Source organism: Protobothrops mucrosquamatus, unplaced genomic scaffold, assembly GCF_001527695.2.
Source record: "Protobothrops mucrosquamatus isolate PMUCROS unplaced genomic scaffold, P.Mucros_1.0 scaffold3651, whole genome shotgun sequence".
In the NCBI taxonomy this organism is placed as follows: Eukaryota; Metazoa; Chordata; class Lepidosauria; order Squamata; family Viperidae; genus Protobothrops; species Protobothrops mucrosquamatus.
In genome coordinates, this window is record NW_015389612.1 from 20,946 (window position 1) to 38,161 (window position 17,216).

Consider the following 17,216-nt stretch of genomic DNA (forward strand, 5'->3'; position numbering starts at 1 on the left):
AGAAGAAGAAGAAGAAGAAGAAGAAGAAGAAGAAGAAGAAGAAGAAGAAGAAGAAGAAGAAGAAGAAGAAGAAGAAGAAGAAGAAGAAGAAGAAGAAGAAGAAGAAGAAGAAGAAGAAGAAGAAGAAGAAGAAGAAGAAGAAGAAGAATTTGGCAAAAGTAGTAGGAAATAATTAAAGCCACTTCATTACGATGCAGCTGAAAGAAGCTACAGCCAGTTATTATTACAAGGGTTAGCATCTGCAGTACAGTAGCATATGCAAAATAGAAAAATGGACTTCCTTTGAAGTTAATTATGCATAAGGGAAACAGCTTCCATTTTTTACTAACGTACTTCGGTGTAGGCTGCATTAAAGTCAGTAGAACTTATTCTGTATAAACATTAATGTATTCATAAAGTTTGAATCTGCTTTTCCAGGTTAAAACAAAAACAAATCACAAACTGAGATGCAATTAGAAGCCATTTTGCAATAAATTAAAAACAACGGCGACCCTAATAATTCAATTAAAAACAACATACTTAAAGCCATAAGTAGTTTAACAACTAAAATGTACACCATTCATGAACTCACACTGAAAGTAATTTCAAGTAAAGTAAAGCAGCAATTTAATCAAATTCATGATGGATAAATGTATGCTTTATGCTCGTAGCTCTTTCCTTCGGTTGGGATCTGTGATGTGTGTCATGGTTCCGACAGATGAAACTCTTCAAAGAACTTTGAGGCATTGTTTACCTTAAAGAATCTTTATTTGAGTAGCATAGCATTGGCACTAACACGATTGAAGCCAAAAACTGGATTCCCCTCCCCTGAGCACATAGGATCAAAGCACAATTCCCTCCTCCAATTAACAGTCATAAATCACATTCCCCAATTAGCTTGAAATGCAGGCTTTCCCTCCAGTTCTCCAGCCCGCCAATTCTTATAATCTCTTATTTCAATAACCTTGGTTCCCACACTAGGTCCAGTATTGTTGTGTCTGGCTGAACTCTCATGCACATTCCTCCCCTCAGCATCATCTAACTCTAGCTCTAACTCTAAGAGTAAAACCTAAGGAGAAGAAAAGAGTTGCATCTCCATCTGTTGTCAAAGTAAAAACATCCGATGTTAGCAGCGTTGACAATGTGAAGATATGTACTTTATCTACATTACTATTTTCCAATATATATTTTCCGCAAAGCATCATTATTATTTTTTTCATGTCCTCAACTTACAACGGTTGATTTGGTGACCGTGCAAAGTTACAACTGCACAGAAAAAAATGAGTTACCACCATGGTTCACACTTACGACTTTTGTAGCATCCCCATGATCGTGTGATCAAAATACAGATGATTGGCAGATGGTTCGTAGAATAGAATATAGAATATAGAATATAGAATATAGAATATAGAATATAGAATATAGAATATAGAATAGAATAGAATAGAATAGAATAGAATAGAATAGAATAGAATAAACAGAGTTGGAAGGGACCTTGGAGGTCATCTAGTCCAACCCCCTGCTCAGGCAGGAAACCCTATACCATTCCAGACAAATGGCTGTCCAGTCTCTTCTTAAAAACTTCCAGTGTTGGAGCATTCACCGCTTCTGGAGGCAGGTTGTTCCACTGGTTAATTGTTCTAACCATCAGGAAGTTTCTCCTTAGTTCTAGGTTGCTTCTCTCCTTGATTAGTTTCCACCCGTTGATTCTTGTCCTGCCCTCAGTAACTTCTTCCCTTAGAACTGAAGAAGCTTCTTGGCTGAGAAGTGAAATGTTTTCAAACCAAAAAAAAACAAACCCCAAGAAAGTCCAGTTGCTTGTCAGAACATTGCACAAGTGGATCACATGACCTTGGGACACTGCAACCGTCATAAATATGAGTCAGTTGCCAAGCATCGGAATTTTGATCACGTGACCACGATGCTGCTGCAACGGTCGTTCAGTGTGAAAAAATCGGCCGCAAGTCCCTTTTTCCAGTGCTGTTGTAACTTTGAACAGTCACTAAAGGAACTTAACGTAGTCGTGGTAGAAGGGTTGGACTAGATGACCTCCAAGGTCCCTTCCAACTCTGTTATTCAAAAGCACAGACAGAAGGACTTACTAACAGAGCTGGTAATAGGCTGGACTGCATATTTATTGCCTTTTACAGCAGCTCTTCAGCATCTAAAGATGGTGCCAATCCATTTCCCCATCTTGATCAACATTCTATAAAGCAGTATAAATAATTTCTTGGCCATTATTCACCCCCGTTTCCTTGCCAAACATCCTTCTTTTCACTCCGTTTCAAGCAGCGTCTGTGTCCTCTTTCAATACAGGCATTTTCCATCCATTCCGCTGAGGGATTAACCCACCTCCTAACCATTTTTCTGGCTTTCTTCTCCTGCAATTATTCTGCTTTCGTTCCTCATCCCCTTCACTTCTTTTCTTTCATAGGCAGCGTCTTCCCCAAGACCCAATTCTGACACGATCCCCACAAAAATTTAAAAATAAAAATAAAAACGGTCCGTCCCAAATTCCAGTCCTCTCTCATCATTCCTGGTATCCTTCGCTAATTAGTTTAATCTTTCATCGTGAATAATCAAATCAATTATGCTTTTAGATTTCTATGCACTGCTTTGAGATGCATCTGTAGGAATAATTGTAGGCTTATTAAATTCATTTGAAACCAAAAAAAAAACCTTCTTTAAAGCAGATACTCACTTATAAGAATAATAGAACAACGGAGTCATCTAGTCCCACTAGTCAGTATTCTTGTTAATTATTGGGTCTCAATAATTTTACATCTACTCTCATCTTCCTCCCACCTAGTTATTCTTTTGTTTAAGAGAATGTGTGTGTGTGTGTGTGTGTGTGTGTGTGTGTGTGTGTATTTCCCCCCAGATCACATTAATTCAGAATATTACATTTTTTTCCCATATTTTTTTTTACTAAGGTTTTTACATAATGTGCTCTAATAAGATAGAGGAGAACTTTAAGACTTGTGGACTTCAACTCTCAGAAGGGAATTCTAAATTAAACAAGTCTTAAATTTGCCAAGGTTGAGAAATCTGGGTGTAGATTATGTTACCAGCCTTAGTCATAGCAACATCCCAGCCGGCATTCAACAACAACAACAACAACAACAACAACAACAACAACAACAACAACAACAACAACAATAATAATAATAATAATAATAATAATAATAATAATAATAATAATAATAATAATAATGTTGGAAGGGACCTTGGAGGTCATCTAGTCCAACCCCCTGCTCAGGCAGGAAACCCTATACCATTTTGGACAAATGGCTGTCCAGTCTCTTCTTAAAAACCTCCAGTGTTGGAGCATTCACCGCTTCTAGAGGCAGGTTGTTCCACTGGTTAATTCTTCTAACTGTCAGGAAGTTTCTCCTTAGTTCTAGGTTGCTTCTCTCCTTCATGAGTTTCCATCCGTTGCTTCTTCTCCTGCCTTCAGCCGCTTTGGAAAATAGGTTGACTCCCTCTTCTTTGTGGCAGCCCCTGAGATACTGGGAGACTGCTATCATGTTCCCCCTCATCTTTCTCTGCATTAAACTAGACATACCCAATTCCAGCAACTGTTCCTTATTATCTTTTAGCCTCCAGTCCCCTAATCATCTTTGTTGCTCTTCTCTGCACTCTTTCTACCGTCTCAACATCTTTTTTACATCGTGGTGACCAAAACTGGATGCAGTATTCCAAGTGTGGCCTTACCAAGGCCTTGTAAAGTGGTATTAACACTTCACGTGATCTTGATTCTATCCCTCGGTTAATGCAGCCCAGCACTGTGTTGGCTTTTTCTGCAGCTGCAGCTGCAGTATGGAAGAGAGGCACACATTTTGCTTAGTATGCCAAAGAATAATCCGAGCTCAGATCATTCTGGGCAAATGAGGACCTCACCTGCAAAAACCATCTTGCAACGTACTGTGGCCTTAGATCTCTTTGATACGCAATTCAGAATTGCAAACGTACATAGTTCAGTTTGAAAGTTAAGGAATGCAGAATGAATCAATCAATTTGGAAGTGGGTTCAGCAAGAAAAGAAGATCAATACAGCAAGAAAAACCAAATGCACAGATATAGTCTAGGTCAGCGGCCCCCAAACTTTTGGGCACCAGGGACTGGTTCTGTAGAAAGAGGTTTTTCTGCAAACCGGAAAACGCCTGGATTCGCACGCTGCCTGCATCCTGCGGATGGGGCTTGCTTGTTTGTGTTGCCCGGTTTCTGGCATGCTGCGGCCCAGTGCAGTCCATGAACCAGGGGTTGGAGACCCGTTCTAGGTGATATCTGGCTCAACAGCAGTTAACTGCGAGAGGGATCTCGGAGTCCTAGTGGACAATCACTTAAACATGAGCCAGCCGTGTGCTGCAGCTGCCAAAAAGGCCAACACAGTGCTAGGCTGCATTAACAGAGGGATAGAATCAAGATCATGTCAAGTGTTAATACCACTTTACAAGGCCTTGGTAAAACTACACCACAAAGAAGAGGGAGTCAAGCTATTTTCCAAGGCACCTGAAGGCAGGACAAGAAGCAACGGGTGGAAACTAATCAAGGAGAGAAGCAACCTGGAACTAAGGAGAAACTTCCTGACAGTTGGAACAATTAACCAGTGGAACAACCTGCCTCCAGAAGCGGTGAATGCTCCAACACTGGAAGTTTTTAAGAAGAGACTGGACAGCCATTTGTCTGAAATGGTATAGGGTTTCCTGCCTGAGCAGGGGGTTGGACTAGATGACCTCCAAGGTCCCTTCCAACTTTATTATTATCATCATCATCATCATCATCATCATCATCATCATCATCATCATCATCATTATTATTATTATTATTATTATTATTATTATGCATCCAATTTTGGTCACCATAATGTAAAAAAGATGTTGAGACTCTAGAAAGAGTGCAGAGAAGAGCAACAAAGATGATTAGGGGACTGGAGGCTAAAAGATAATAAGGAACGGTTGCTGGAATTGAGTATGTCTAGTTTAATGGAAGGAAGGACTAGGGATGACATGATAGCAGCCTTCCAATATCTGAGGGGCTGCCCCAAAGAAAAGGGAGTCAAGCTATTCTCCAAAGCACCTGAAGGCAGGACGAGAAGCAACGAAGGAAACTAATCAAGGAGAGAAGCAACCTGGAACTAAGACAACTTAGAAGAATTAACCAGTGGAACCACCTGCCTCCAGAAGCTGTGAATGCTGCAATGCTGGAGGTTTTTAAGAAGAGACTGGACAGCCATTGGTCTGAAATGCTATAGGGTTTCCTGCCTGAGCAGGGGGTTGGACTAGATGACCTCCAAGGTCCCATCCACATCCGTTATTCTGTTAAAGAATGCAGAATAAACCAAATCAATATACTGCAGCCATTTATCAGTATATTACATATTCTTTTCACACCTGGTCAGCTGGGACATATTCCGGTTTATGCCAGGCAAAAGATTAAAAATGCCATCCAAGAAATCTGGTCACCAATTGCCAGCACAGCCTGGGATGCGTGCCAGTGTTTAAAAAGAAAGTTGCCAACGCAGATAGTCAGGTGTCTATAGCCTGAATTAAAAGTAAACTCGGGGTCTATATGCTTACTAATGCTGTCATTTTGCAGTGGAAAGCAACTCAGGAAACTGAAGAAAAAGGGGCATTTAAAGTCACGTTCGCCAACATCAGCAAACTTTTTTTGCCTCCAGTTTTTGGCGTAAGGTGACTTTCACCGACGCAGGAAGGTATATATGAATATGTATTGAGTGACGCGAGAAATATAACATTTCAAAAGCCCTTCGTGAGCTGTTTGCGCCCTAACTGCACCCTTTCCACTCTTTAAGTTTGACATTTTAACATATCTAAGCCATGTTTTGCTAAGGGTTAAGAATTTGAACCTTTTAATCAAAAATAAGAGGGGGGGGGAAGCCAACACAGTGCTGGGCTGCATTAACAGAGGGATAGAATCAAGATCACATGAAGTGTTAATACCACTTTACAATGCCTGGTTAAGGCCACACAAGGGATACTGCATCCAATTTTGGTCACCACGATGTCAAAAAGATGTTGGGACTCTAGAAAGAGTGCAGAGAAGAGCAACAAAGATGATTAGGGGACTGGAGGCTAAAACATATAAAGAATGGTTACTGGAATTGGGTATGTGTAGTTTAATGAAGAGAAGGACGAGGGGGGACATGATAGCAGTGTTCCAATATCTCAGGGGCTGCCCCAAAGAAGAGGGAGTCAAGCTATTCTCCAAAGCACCTGAAGGCAGGACAAGAAGCAATGGATGGAAACGTATCAAAGAGAGAAGCAATATAGAATGAAGGAGAAATTTCCTGACAGTTAGAACAATTAACCAGTGGAAGAATTTGCCTTCAGAAGCTGTGGGTACTCCAACACTGGAAGTTTTTAAGAAGAGACTGGACACCCATTTGTCCGAAGTGGTATAGGGCTTCCTGCCTGAGCAGGGGGTTGGACTAGAAGATCTTCAAGGTCCCTTCCAACTCTGTTATTCTATTCTATTCTATTCTATTCTATTCTATTCTATTCTATTCTATTTGGTTTCTGGGATAAGCAGAGTAGCAAACACAACTAGCCTTCCTATGACAATTAAAAGTGCATCAGGTCAAGGAAATCTCTCAATCTTTCTCTCCCAGAGAGTTTGAACACTATATCAGATTAAAAAAATTAGCCCTTCCTGGTCTGTAATTTCCAGGCTGATTTTATAAGCATGGAACAATTTAAGAAGCTTATTTTTTTTAAAAAAACACACACGTTCTTTTTCCATTTTCATGCTTTGTAAAGAAAGTGATGGTTTAGTTAGAAAGGCATTGTTCTGTATAACAAAAAGGAGCTGTTTTTGACTAGGAGAATTAATGGCTGTTATTTTGATCTGTGCTCAGAATAACCCCGTGTACAGAAATAATTTACATATGTTTTTTTTCCTCATAAGATTACATTAAAATAAATATCCACTAAATCTTGAAAAAAAGGGGTATCTCCCTAAGGGATATCAACAGACAGTGAGGATTACAAGTACTTTTATCTCTCAAGATCCAAGTTCTAATTTGAATTTTTAAGATCCAAAAAGTTAGCAATTCTCAGAAGAAGAAGAAAGTCACTTCAAATACATGCATCATACACACACACACACATACATACTTGGGTTTGAACTACATCAGAAAATAACATTCATAACATATATCACTATGCCTAAATAAACTAAAAATAGTGCTAATTCTCTACATGGTTGATCTATGGGTCTGCTTCCTTACTTTCACATTTTCTTTTTCTAAAAATTCGTAGAATATTTTAAGATACTAGTTGTCAAGAAGGACAAAACTAGTTGGTTTCTGAACTTTGGTTATTTCTGAACATCTTCAGAGAAATGCTTTTCTCGTCCGATTGTTAACAACCCCAGCCAGTCATTTTACGAAAATGAGCATGAATTCTGCACTGAAATACAAATTCTTCTCTTTAAGACATGTGAATTCTACACTGATAATTTTGGCTTCCAGAACTGATTTGAAAAGAACAGTGACAGCACCGATAATTTATTTCAGCTAAATCACAGATTTCGTTCTGTTCCAGATTACGTAACAAATGCTATTGACATCAATAGGAGAGAATTGAGAAGAGCTAATATTTAGCCAATACTAAAAGTGGATGAAATCCAGCCAAATGTAAACCTTTTAATATTATTTTATTGGGATCCATCTGACTTTAAAGTCAAGAGAATATAATTTGGGCTTACTTGTAACTTTTTTAAAAAATAAAATAGTGATACTAAGGCATAATTTTTGAAAGGATCAAAGAGCTACATCACACCGAATTTCCTGTTTAAATTCAGGCCCTTTTGTGTTTGTTTGGACTCATCAGTTCAATTACAATTACAGTATATGTCTGTTACATTATATATATTTTTTTACATTTTTTGGAACAAGCTCGCCTACGAACAAGTATAAGCCGATATAAACCGTTTAACAACCAGTGAAGCAAAATAAGTTGCACATTTTATATGGTGTGTAGCAGATTGTTTTGATTCCTCCTAAATACTGCAAATATTCTTGCAATCCCAAGAACGACAACACAGTCTAGATACAAGGAATTTTAAGTAAAACTTTTAAACCAAGTTTACTAATTCATTACTAAGTTGTGAACACTGAAGACTGCAATAAAGGGAGAAACCATCCGAATAGGAAAGTAGACTTTGGCTATTGGAAAAGTAGAATTTCCACGAATAGCGAACACGCTTTTAAAAAGCGCAAGTTGAGTTCTTCGGAGATTTATTTAACTCAATCTCTTTAAAAGGCACTTTTTTTTTTAAGTTACCTTGAAAAACGACAGGCAAATGTTTTATCTGTCTCTCTGTTGACAGATCGATGTTCTAGCAGCGGGTGGCTTGTGACAGAATGCATTTCCATAAATATTGTGTGGCTGCGGAGATGTTAAATGTTGTCGGGGCTGTTTGTTGTCAAATTTCAGGTTTTGGTGGCTGGCTCTCCCACTTGGAGCAGAGGGGAATGGCAATGCTAACGAATAAATCAGCGAAAATACGAGACAAAGCAGAATAGGACACAACCTTGCCTAAGCCAAGAATGGGCTGATGGAACTTGGAAGGGGAAGAACTTGGGTTGCAAAATATTTGTTTAAAAAGTAACTCAACACTTTCAGCGGGGTAGGGGAATCCAAAATACAGGTGGTCCTCTACTTATGACCACGACTGAGCTGAAATTTTCGGTTGCTAAGCAAGACAGTTGTGGTAACTGGTTGTTAAGTGAATTTGGCTTGCCCCGTGGACTTTGCTTGTCAAAAGGATGCAAAACGGGATCACAGGATCCCTGGGGACACTGCAACCGTCGTAAATATGAGCCTGTCGCCCAACATCTGAATTTGGATCACGTGACCGTGGGGATGTCGTAATGGCCGTAGGGGTGGAAAATGGCCGTCGGTCACTCTTTTTCAATGCCGTTGTTAACTTCCCGTTGACTTTGCTTGTCGGAAGGCTACAAAAGGGGATCGCGGGACAGCGGGACCCGGCAACCGTCATAAATATGAACCGGTTGCCAAGCGTCTGAATTCTGATCACGTGACCACGGGGGAATGCTGTTGGGACTTCGAACAGAAGAGCAACAAAGATGATCAGGGGATTGGAGGCTAAAACATATAAGGAACAGTTGCTAGAATTGGGTATGTCTAGTTTAACGAAGAGAAGGACGAGGGGGGACAGGATAGCAGTGTTCCAATATCTCAGGGGCTGCCCCAAAGAAGAGGGAGTCAAGCTATTCTCCAAAGCGCCTGAAGGCAGGACAAGAAGCAATGGATGGAAACTCATCCAGGAGAGAAGCAACCTAGAACTAAGGAGAAACTTCCTGACAGTTAGAACAATTAACCAGTGGAACAACCTGCCTCCAGAAGCGGTGAATGCTCCAACCCTGGAAGTTTTTAAGAAGAAACTGGACAGCCATTTGTCCGAAATGGTATAGGGTTTCCTGCCTGAGCAGGGGGTTGGACTAGATGACCTCCAAGGTCCCTTCCAACTTTATCATTATTATTATTATTAGTGATTCAATGAACTGTTGTGAGTTGAGGACCACCTTGCTGTCCAGGGGAGAAAATCAGGTGACAATGCAAGGAGGATAAAACAGCCCATGAAGGATCGCAGCGGGAATGGAGAAGGGAGCAAGACCGCGAGCATGTAAGAGGAAAGATGGTAGAAGGCAGGGGATAGAGAAAAGGAATCAAAAATCCCTGTCCCCTAAAAAAAAAAGGAATGAAGAAGGGGAGATAACTCTAAAGATAATAATAATAATAATAATAATAATAATAACAACAACAACAACAACAACAACAACAACAACAACAACGTTGGAAGGGACCTTGGAGGTCATCTAGTCCAGCCCCCTGCTCAAGCAGGAAACCCTATACCATTTCAGACAAATGGCTGTTCAGTCTCTTCTTAAAAACTTCCAGTGTTGGATGTGCCTAGTTGTTTTGGCAAGCAATGCCCTATAGCTATGTGCTCAATACATAATGCGCTATAGCTGTATAGCTATGGCCCTAAACATACATCAGATATATATGCAGGGGAACCGCTTCAGATGTGCCCACACATCTGGAGGCAGAAGTTATCTGTCATGGTTCCGACAGATGAAACTCTTCAAAGAACTTCGAGGCATTGTTTACCTTAAATAATCTTTATTGGAGTAGCATAGCCTCGGCACATACATAGGCCAAGCCAAAATCTGGATTCCCCTCCCCTGAGCACATAGTATCAAAGCACAATTCCCTCCTCCAATTAACAGTCATAAATCACATTCTCCAATTAATTTGAAATGCAGGCTTTCCCTCCAGTTCTTCAACCCGCCATTTCTTATCATCTCTTATTTCAAAAAAACCTTGGTTCTCACGCTAGTTACAGTATTGTTATGTCTAGCTAAACTCTCGTGCATCTTCCTCCCCCCCCCCAGCATCATCTAATTCTAACTCTAAGAGTAAAACATAAAGTAAAGAAAAATGGCTGCATCTCCATATGTCGTCAAAGCAAGAACATCCGATGTTAGCAGCGCTGACACTATCTTCAGTTGCAGTTTCGTATGTAAAAAATGCAGAAATGACTTCTAAGGGGTGGAGAAAAAATATATATATCTGCCAAATGAAACCTTCCATCTGAATCCACCTGCATTTTCATCGGCCAAACTACTTGGACTCAGAGCCAGGCCGAAGTATGAACTTCATGAAATATTAGCAACGCCATCTAGAGTTTGTTCCTCTGTTTCTGAAAAGGGAGAGCTGCTTGTGTGAAGTAATTGAAGAAGACCCAAAGGTTCTTTTTTTTCAGGAGGAGACCACTGGACTTTCTGGTTTTTCCTTTGAAGACGTTTCTCTTCTCATCCCGGAAGCTTCTTCAGCTTTGACTGGATGGTGGAGGAATGGAAGGATTTATACTCCTTGCAGAGAGCTGGTCATTTGCATTCATGCTGCAGTCTACCACAGAGTCCTTTCAGCAGTTCCAAGAAGGCTCCACACCCATTTGCACCACTCAGGTGAACCTGAGGGCACAGGTAGACCTCCAAGTGGCCTCAAGAACTCTCTAAGAGAAGGCAAATGACCAGCTGTCTGCAAGGAGTATAAATCCTTCTATTTCTCCACCATCCAGTCAGAGCTGAAGAAGTTTCTTGGACGAGAAGCGAAACGTCTTCAAAGAAAAAACAAGAAAGTCCAGTTGCCTCTTGAAAAAGCCCCTTTGGGACAACTGAGGACACAGGTAGACCTCCAAGTGGCCTCAAGGACTCTCTAAAAGGATGCAAATGACCAGCTGTCTGCAAGGAGTATAAATCCTTCCGTTCCCCACCCTCCAGTCAGAGCTGAAGAAGCTTCTGGGATGAGAAGTGAAACGTCTTCAAAGAAAAACATGAAAGTCCAGTTGCCTCCAGAAAAAGCACCTTTGGGACAACCATGACCTGGATGGTGGAGAATCTCCTTAGACATTAATTGAAGAAGAAAAAGGCTACTGCCAAACTTCCTCTCCTCGTCTTCCTCTTATTAATTCTTGAGCTTAAGCTAAGATCTTTTCCAACTATCTATTGGAAAGTGATATTCTTTCTACTGCTCTCTCTCTCTCTCTCTCTCTCTCTCTCTCTTTCTCTCCGTCCACTGAAATAAGCCCAGATGGAGTCTGTTTACTTTGTAATTAATGAGAAAGGAAGGAGGTGATAAAATATTAACAATCTTTCCATACGTCTAGCCTCGCCGGCTTTAATCTTCAGCAAAGCCTCCATTCAACCCTCAAGGATCAAACAACTGCCACTCTCTAAGCCAGGGGTCTTCAAACTTGGCCCTTCGATGACTTGTGGACTTCAACTCCCAGAATTCCTCAGCCAGCCTCCATTTTGTTTGTTAGATTTAAGACAAGGGTCTTCAAACTTAGCCCTTGGATGACTTGTGGACTTCAACTCCCAGAATTCCTCAGCCAGCCTCCAGTTTGTTTGGTAGATTTAAGACAGGGGTCTTCAAACGTGGCCCTTGGATGACTTGTGGACTTCAACTCCCAGAATTCCTCAGCCAGCCTCCATTTTGTTTGGTAGATTTAAGACAGGGGTCTTCAAACTTGGCCCTTGGATGACTTGTGGACTTCAACTCCCAGAATTCCTGTCTGAGGAATTCTGGGAGTTGAAGTCCACAAGTCATCCAAGGGCCAAGTCTGAAGACCCCCTGCTCTAAGCCTTGCGAGAGACTCTTTTTAGAAAGCAGAACTTATTCGCATTAGCAGAGGCCAAAATTAAAGATCAAATCAATTCGCCGATATCTTACGTTTTACCACCATGTGCCATAAAAGCTGGAAAAAAGCTAACTACGGTCTTCCCGTCACCTCTAGGCCTTTTCCCTTCCATTCACGCTCCCCAGTGCAAAATGAAAGCCAGCAAGTTCACTCATGCGTCTTTACACACTCCTTAACTGTCGAAGAACCGAGTTCATCATTTATACAGCCATCGGTGGAAGCTGTATATCAAGCCAGATCAAGTCAACATTTCAGCCATGGGAAGAGCTCCTACTTTAGACTTGAAAAGACTTCCGTAGAGTAACCTCACTGAATACAGTATGCACATGGATCAGCTCCCCAAAAATAAGAATACGAGAAGGAGAAGAACTCAACCAGAAACAAGAGAAAAAGTCCAGCCATCATTCAATGTGGATTGATATTTCCTCTCTCAAATTTCGAGGACATTCGTGCGTTTATCTAGGACTTTGTCCCCCTAATCTTTAAAAAAAAAGAAACGGTGTTTGCATTGATTCATTTCAACAACGACAAAAATTTAAAAAACCGACAACAATCACACTAACAAAGGATGGTCTGGAGGAACCTGTCATTGGTTGCCACACACCCCGAGCCAAACAAGATGTGTGTGTGAGGCACAGCGCGAACCGGTTATAATGGATTAAACCCTTTTCTACGCACGTAAATTTGCCAAATTGGGTTTTCTGAAAAGGAAGCACTGAGGAAAACGATAACAAAGTAAAAAAAAGCATAAATTGAAAATGACGGCTGGAACGTACGGTTCCAGAGACCACGCTTACAAATCTCTAACCTGGATTTCATGAATTTCTTGAGACTGTGACGGTCCCTCGGTCTAAGAAATGCTGCTTTTCATTACTTGGAAGAAAGCTGTTTGTGTTAGTGTCGCAAGGATCCACCCTAAGGCTGGATTCTAATTAACCAAGTTCCCAAAGCTTTTCTCCTAAGAAAACTACGTAGCACCGCCCGGAATTTTTTAACCGAAAAACGGGTCCTAAATCTGATCCTACCAACTTCGGGGAAGACTCACCCCCCCCCTCCAAAACCAGAAAACCGAGGAAACAGAGACGACAATGCGAGAAAACAATAAAAAAACAAAAAGAGACAGAAAAACGAAACCCTTGACAGGTCGCACCCACCGTCACTCCGAGACACCGAGTAGAATAAATAATATTAAAGCTTTGGTGTTCAAAAGCCTGCAAGGAACTTTTTTTTTACTAACCAGGGGAGTGAATCGAAACACCCTGTGAGTCTCTTAAGAGGCACTTCCTATTTGACTTTCCCCAACTCCTGGGACATCCTTTAAGAAGAACCAAAGGAGCAGATGCCTGTCATAAAGGAAGCCCTGTGCAGAGAAGAGAAGAGAAGAGAAGAGGAAGGAAGGAAGGAAGGAAGGAAGGAAGGAAGGAAGGAAGGAAGGCAGGAAGGCAGGAAGGAAGGAAGGAAGGAGATAAGAGGGAAGGAAGGGAGGGAGGGAAGGAGGGAAGGAAGGAAAGAAGAAAGGGAAGGAAGGAACGAAGAAAGGGAAGAAGGAAGGGAGGAAGGGAGGGAAGGAAGGAAGGAAGGAAGGAAGGAACGAAGGAACGAAGGAAGGAAGGAAAAAAGGAAGAGAGGGAATGAAGGAAGGAAGAGGGACAGAAGGAGATAAGAGGGAAGGAAGGGAGGGAGGGAGGGAAGGAAGGAAAGAAGAAGGGAAAGGAAGGAACAAAGGAAGGAATGAAGGAAGGGAGGAAGGGAGGGAAGGAAGGAAGGAAGGAAGGAAGGAAGGAAGGAAGGAGAAAAGGAAGAGAGGGAAGGAAGGAAGAGGGACAGAAGGAGATAAGAGGGAAGGAAGGGAGGGAGGGAGGGAAGGAAGGAAAGAAGAAGGGGAAGGAAGGAACAAAGGAAGGAATGAAGGAAGGGAGGAAGGGAGGGAAGGAAGGAAGGAAGGAGAAAAGGAAGAGAGGGAATGAAGGAAGGAGGAGGGAAAGAAGGAGATAAGAGGGAAGGAAGGGAGGGAGGGAGGGAAGGAAAGAAAGAAGAAAGGGAAGGAAGGAACGAAGGAAGGGAGGAAGGGAGGGAAGGAAGGAAGGAACGAAGGAAGGAAGGAAGGAAGGAAGGAGAAAAGGAAGAGAGGAATGAAGGAAGGAGGAGGGAAAGAAGGAGATAAGAGGGAAGGGAGGGAGGGAGGGAGGGAAGGAAGGAAAGAAGAAAGGGAAGGAAGGAACGAAGGAAGGAGAAAAGGAAGAGAGGGAAGGAAGGAGGAGGGAAAGAAGGAGATAAGAGGGGAGGGAGGGAGGGAGGGAAGGAAGGAAAGGAGAAAAAGAAGGAAGGAACAAAGGAAGGGAGGGAAGGAAGGAAGGAACGGAAGGGAGGAAGGAAGGAAGGAAGGAAGGAGAAAAGGAAGAGAGGGAATGAAGGAAGGGAGGGAGGGAAGGAGGGAAGGAAGGAAGGAAGGAAGGAAAGGAGAAAGTGAAGGAAGGAACAAAGGAAGGGACGAAGGGAAGGAAGAGAGGAAAGGAAGGAAGGAAGGAAGGAAGGAAGGAAAAAAGAAGGAAGGAAGGGGAAGCCAAGAGGAAGAGGAAGGAGAAAGGGAAGGCAAGAGGCAGGCCAGGCAGCCCCCTACTCACGGTAGAAGATATACTCGGTGTAGCTGCTCCAGACCTTGTCCTCCCGGTACTGGTTGACGGCGGCGGCGGCGGCGGCGCCGGTGGAGTTGCAGGCCACCAGGTGGAAGCCGGCCTCGGCCAGCCGGTCGAAGGCCTGCTCCAGGTGGGTGTACTTCAGGTAGAAGCGGGAGGTGTACTTCTCCGGCGGCCGGTCCGGGTCGCGGCTCTCGTTCAGCGTCTCGCCGAAGGTCTCCTTGGCCAGGCCGATGCGGCCGCAGACCAGGATGCGGGCCACGCGGCGGAACCTGGCGTCCCCCTGCCCGTCCCGCACCGTCGCCGCCGCCGTCGAGCCCCGGTAGCCCAGGCTCAAGAAGCCCGAGCGTCTCTCTCCGGCTCGCGCGGACGGCAGCCCCGCCGGCAGCTCCACACCGCCTCCGGGCGGGCTGCCGTCCTCCGGGTCGCTCGGGCAGCCCTCGTCGTTCAGCGAGCCTCGCGGGGCGCCGCGGGCGGCCAGCAGCTGGGCCAGCCCGGCCAGCTGGAAGTGCTCGGCCTCCCGCAGGAGCCGCTCCTTCTCCGGGAAGTGGTCGGGCAGCGCCAGCTGCTTGTCGCGCAGGTAATCCAGCACGTACCTGAAGAGGAAGCCGTCGCGGTCGAGGAAGAAGCGGGCGCGGCCGTCGCGGGGCAGCTGGCGGGGCCCCCGCGAGAACATCTGGGCCAGGCTGCTGTCCGGCACGCTCAGCAAGGTGGAGTGGCGGGTCACGTAGACCTGGCCGCCCACGTTCAGCTCCACCACCTCGGGGAAGGCCGGGCCCGACGGCGGCCCCGAGGCCGGGACGGCAGCCGAGCAGCCGCCGGAGACCATCTCGCTGATGGGGAGGATGGTGGTGGTGGTGACGGTGGAGGCGCCGGGGCCGCCGCCCTCCTTCAGGGCCATGCCGGGGGCTGCGGCCGAGGCCAAGGCCGTCGGAAGCGGCCCCGACGGTCCGCGGCTCCCGGTCCGCGGCTCCGGGAGGGTCTCCGGACACGCGGCGGTCCGCGCGCGACCCTCCCTCGGCTCCTCCGTCCGCGGGTCCCGGTCTGCACCTTCAGGAGGGTCTCCGGAGCCGCCGCTTTCCACGCGCGACCCTCCCTCGGCTCCTCCGTCCGCGGCTCCCGCTCCGCGGCTCCACCAGGGTCTCCGGACTCGCTGTTGGCCACGCGCGACCCTCCCTCAGCTCCTCCGTCCGCGGGTCTCTGTCTGCAGTTCCACGAGGGTCTCCGGAGCCGCCGCTGTCCACGCGCGACCCTCTCTCGGCTTCTCCGCCCGCGGCTCCCGGTCTGCAGTTCCACGAGGGTCTCCGGAGCCGCCGCTGTCCACGCGCGACCCTCCCTCGGCTCCTCCGTCCGCGGGTCTCTGTCTGCAGCTCCAGCAGGATCTCCGGACTCGCTGCTGTCCACGCGCGACCCTCCCTCGGCTCCTCCGTCCGCGGGTCTAGGTCCGCGGCTCCACGAGGGTCTCCGGACTCGCTGTTGGCCACGCGCGACCCTCCCTCAGCTCCTCCGCCCGCGGCTCCCGATCTGCAGTTCCACGAGGGTCTCCGGAGCCGCCGCTTTCCACGCGCGACCCTCTCACGGCTCCTCCGTCCGCGGCTCCCGCTCCGCAGCTCCACGAGGGTCTCCGGACTCGCTGCTCTCCACGCGCGACCCTCCCTCGGCTCCTCCGTCCGCGGGTCTCTGTCTGCAGCTCCAGCAGGGTCTCCGGACCAGCCGCTGTCCACGCGCCACCGTTCCCCGGCTCGGCTCTCCTGTTCCTCCGGCGGCTGGGACCCCTGGCCGTCCGGGACCCCCCCCCCCGGAAAGCCTCCGCCCTGCCCTCCGGGCTTGGAGGAGTGGGGGGTTCTCCCTGCAGGAAGCGCCCCTCGGGGCTTCTCCTTCTCCTGCCGGGCGCGCAACAGCCCCGCTGGAGAGGTGGGGGGGGTCTCTCCCTTGCCCGGGACCACCACCACCACCACCCCCCGCTTGCGCTTCAGCCCCCGCGGGACCCTCGGCCGCTGCTGGCCCGCCCTGCGCGCTCAGCCCGGGGGCGCAGCGGCAGGGCAGGAGCCGCGCCCGGGAGGCCGGGCTGGATCCAGGGCGGAGGCGGAGGCTCCGCGGCTCTGCCTGGATCGCTCTGCCGGCTCGACCCGCCGCAGCAGTCCGGGGAAGCCGAGCTGACGTCAAGCGCAGGCAGCGAAAGGGAAGGCGAGCCGCGGGGACCTTGCGCAGCAGAGCCCGTCAGGAAGGGCGCGGGGAGGGGGGGGGAAGGGAAGGGGAGGGGACGGGGAGGCAGAGGAGGGGGACGGGACCTTCGGAGGCGCAAAGCCGGAGGAGCGCAACGGCTGCGGATTGGGCGCTTCGTCGG

General features: G+C 46.2%; 1 protein-coding gene across 1 annotated transcript in view; it reads right to left on the reverse strand.

Moving 5' to 3' along the window:
• Nucleotides 1-15,770, reverse strand: part of KCTD8 (potassium channel tetramerization domain containing 8) — a 33,655-nt gene extending 17,885 nt beyond the window's left edge. The window contains exon 1 of the mRNA XM_015827363.1: nt 14,858-15,770. Within this exon, the coding sequence (XP_015682849.1) occupies nt 14,858-15,770 (913 nt within the window). The remainder of the gene's footprint in view (nt 1-14,857) is intronic.
• Nucleotides 15,771-17,216: the final 1,446 nt, after the last annotated feature.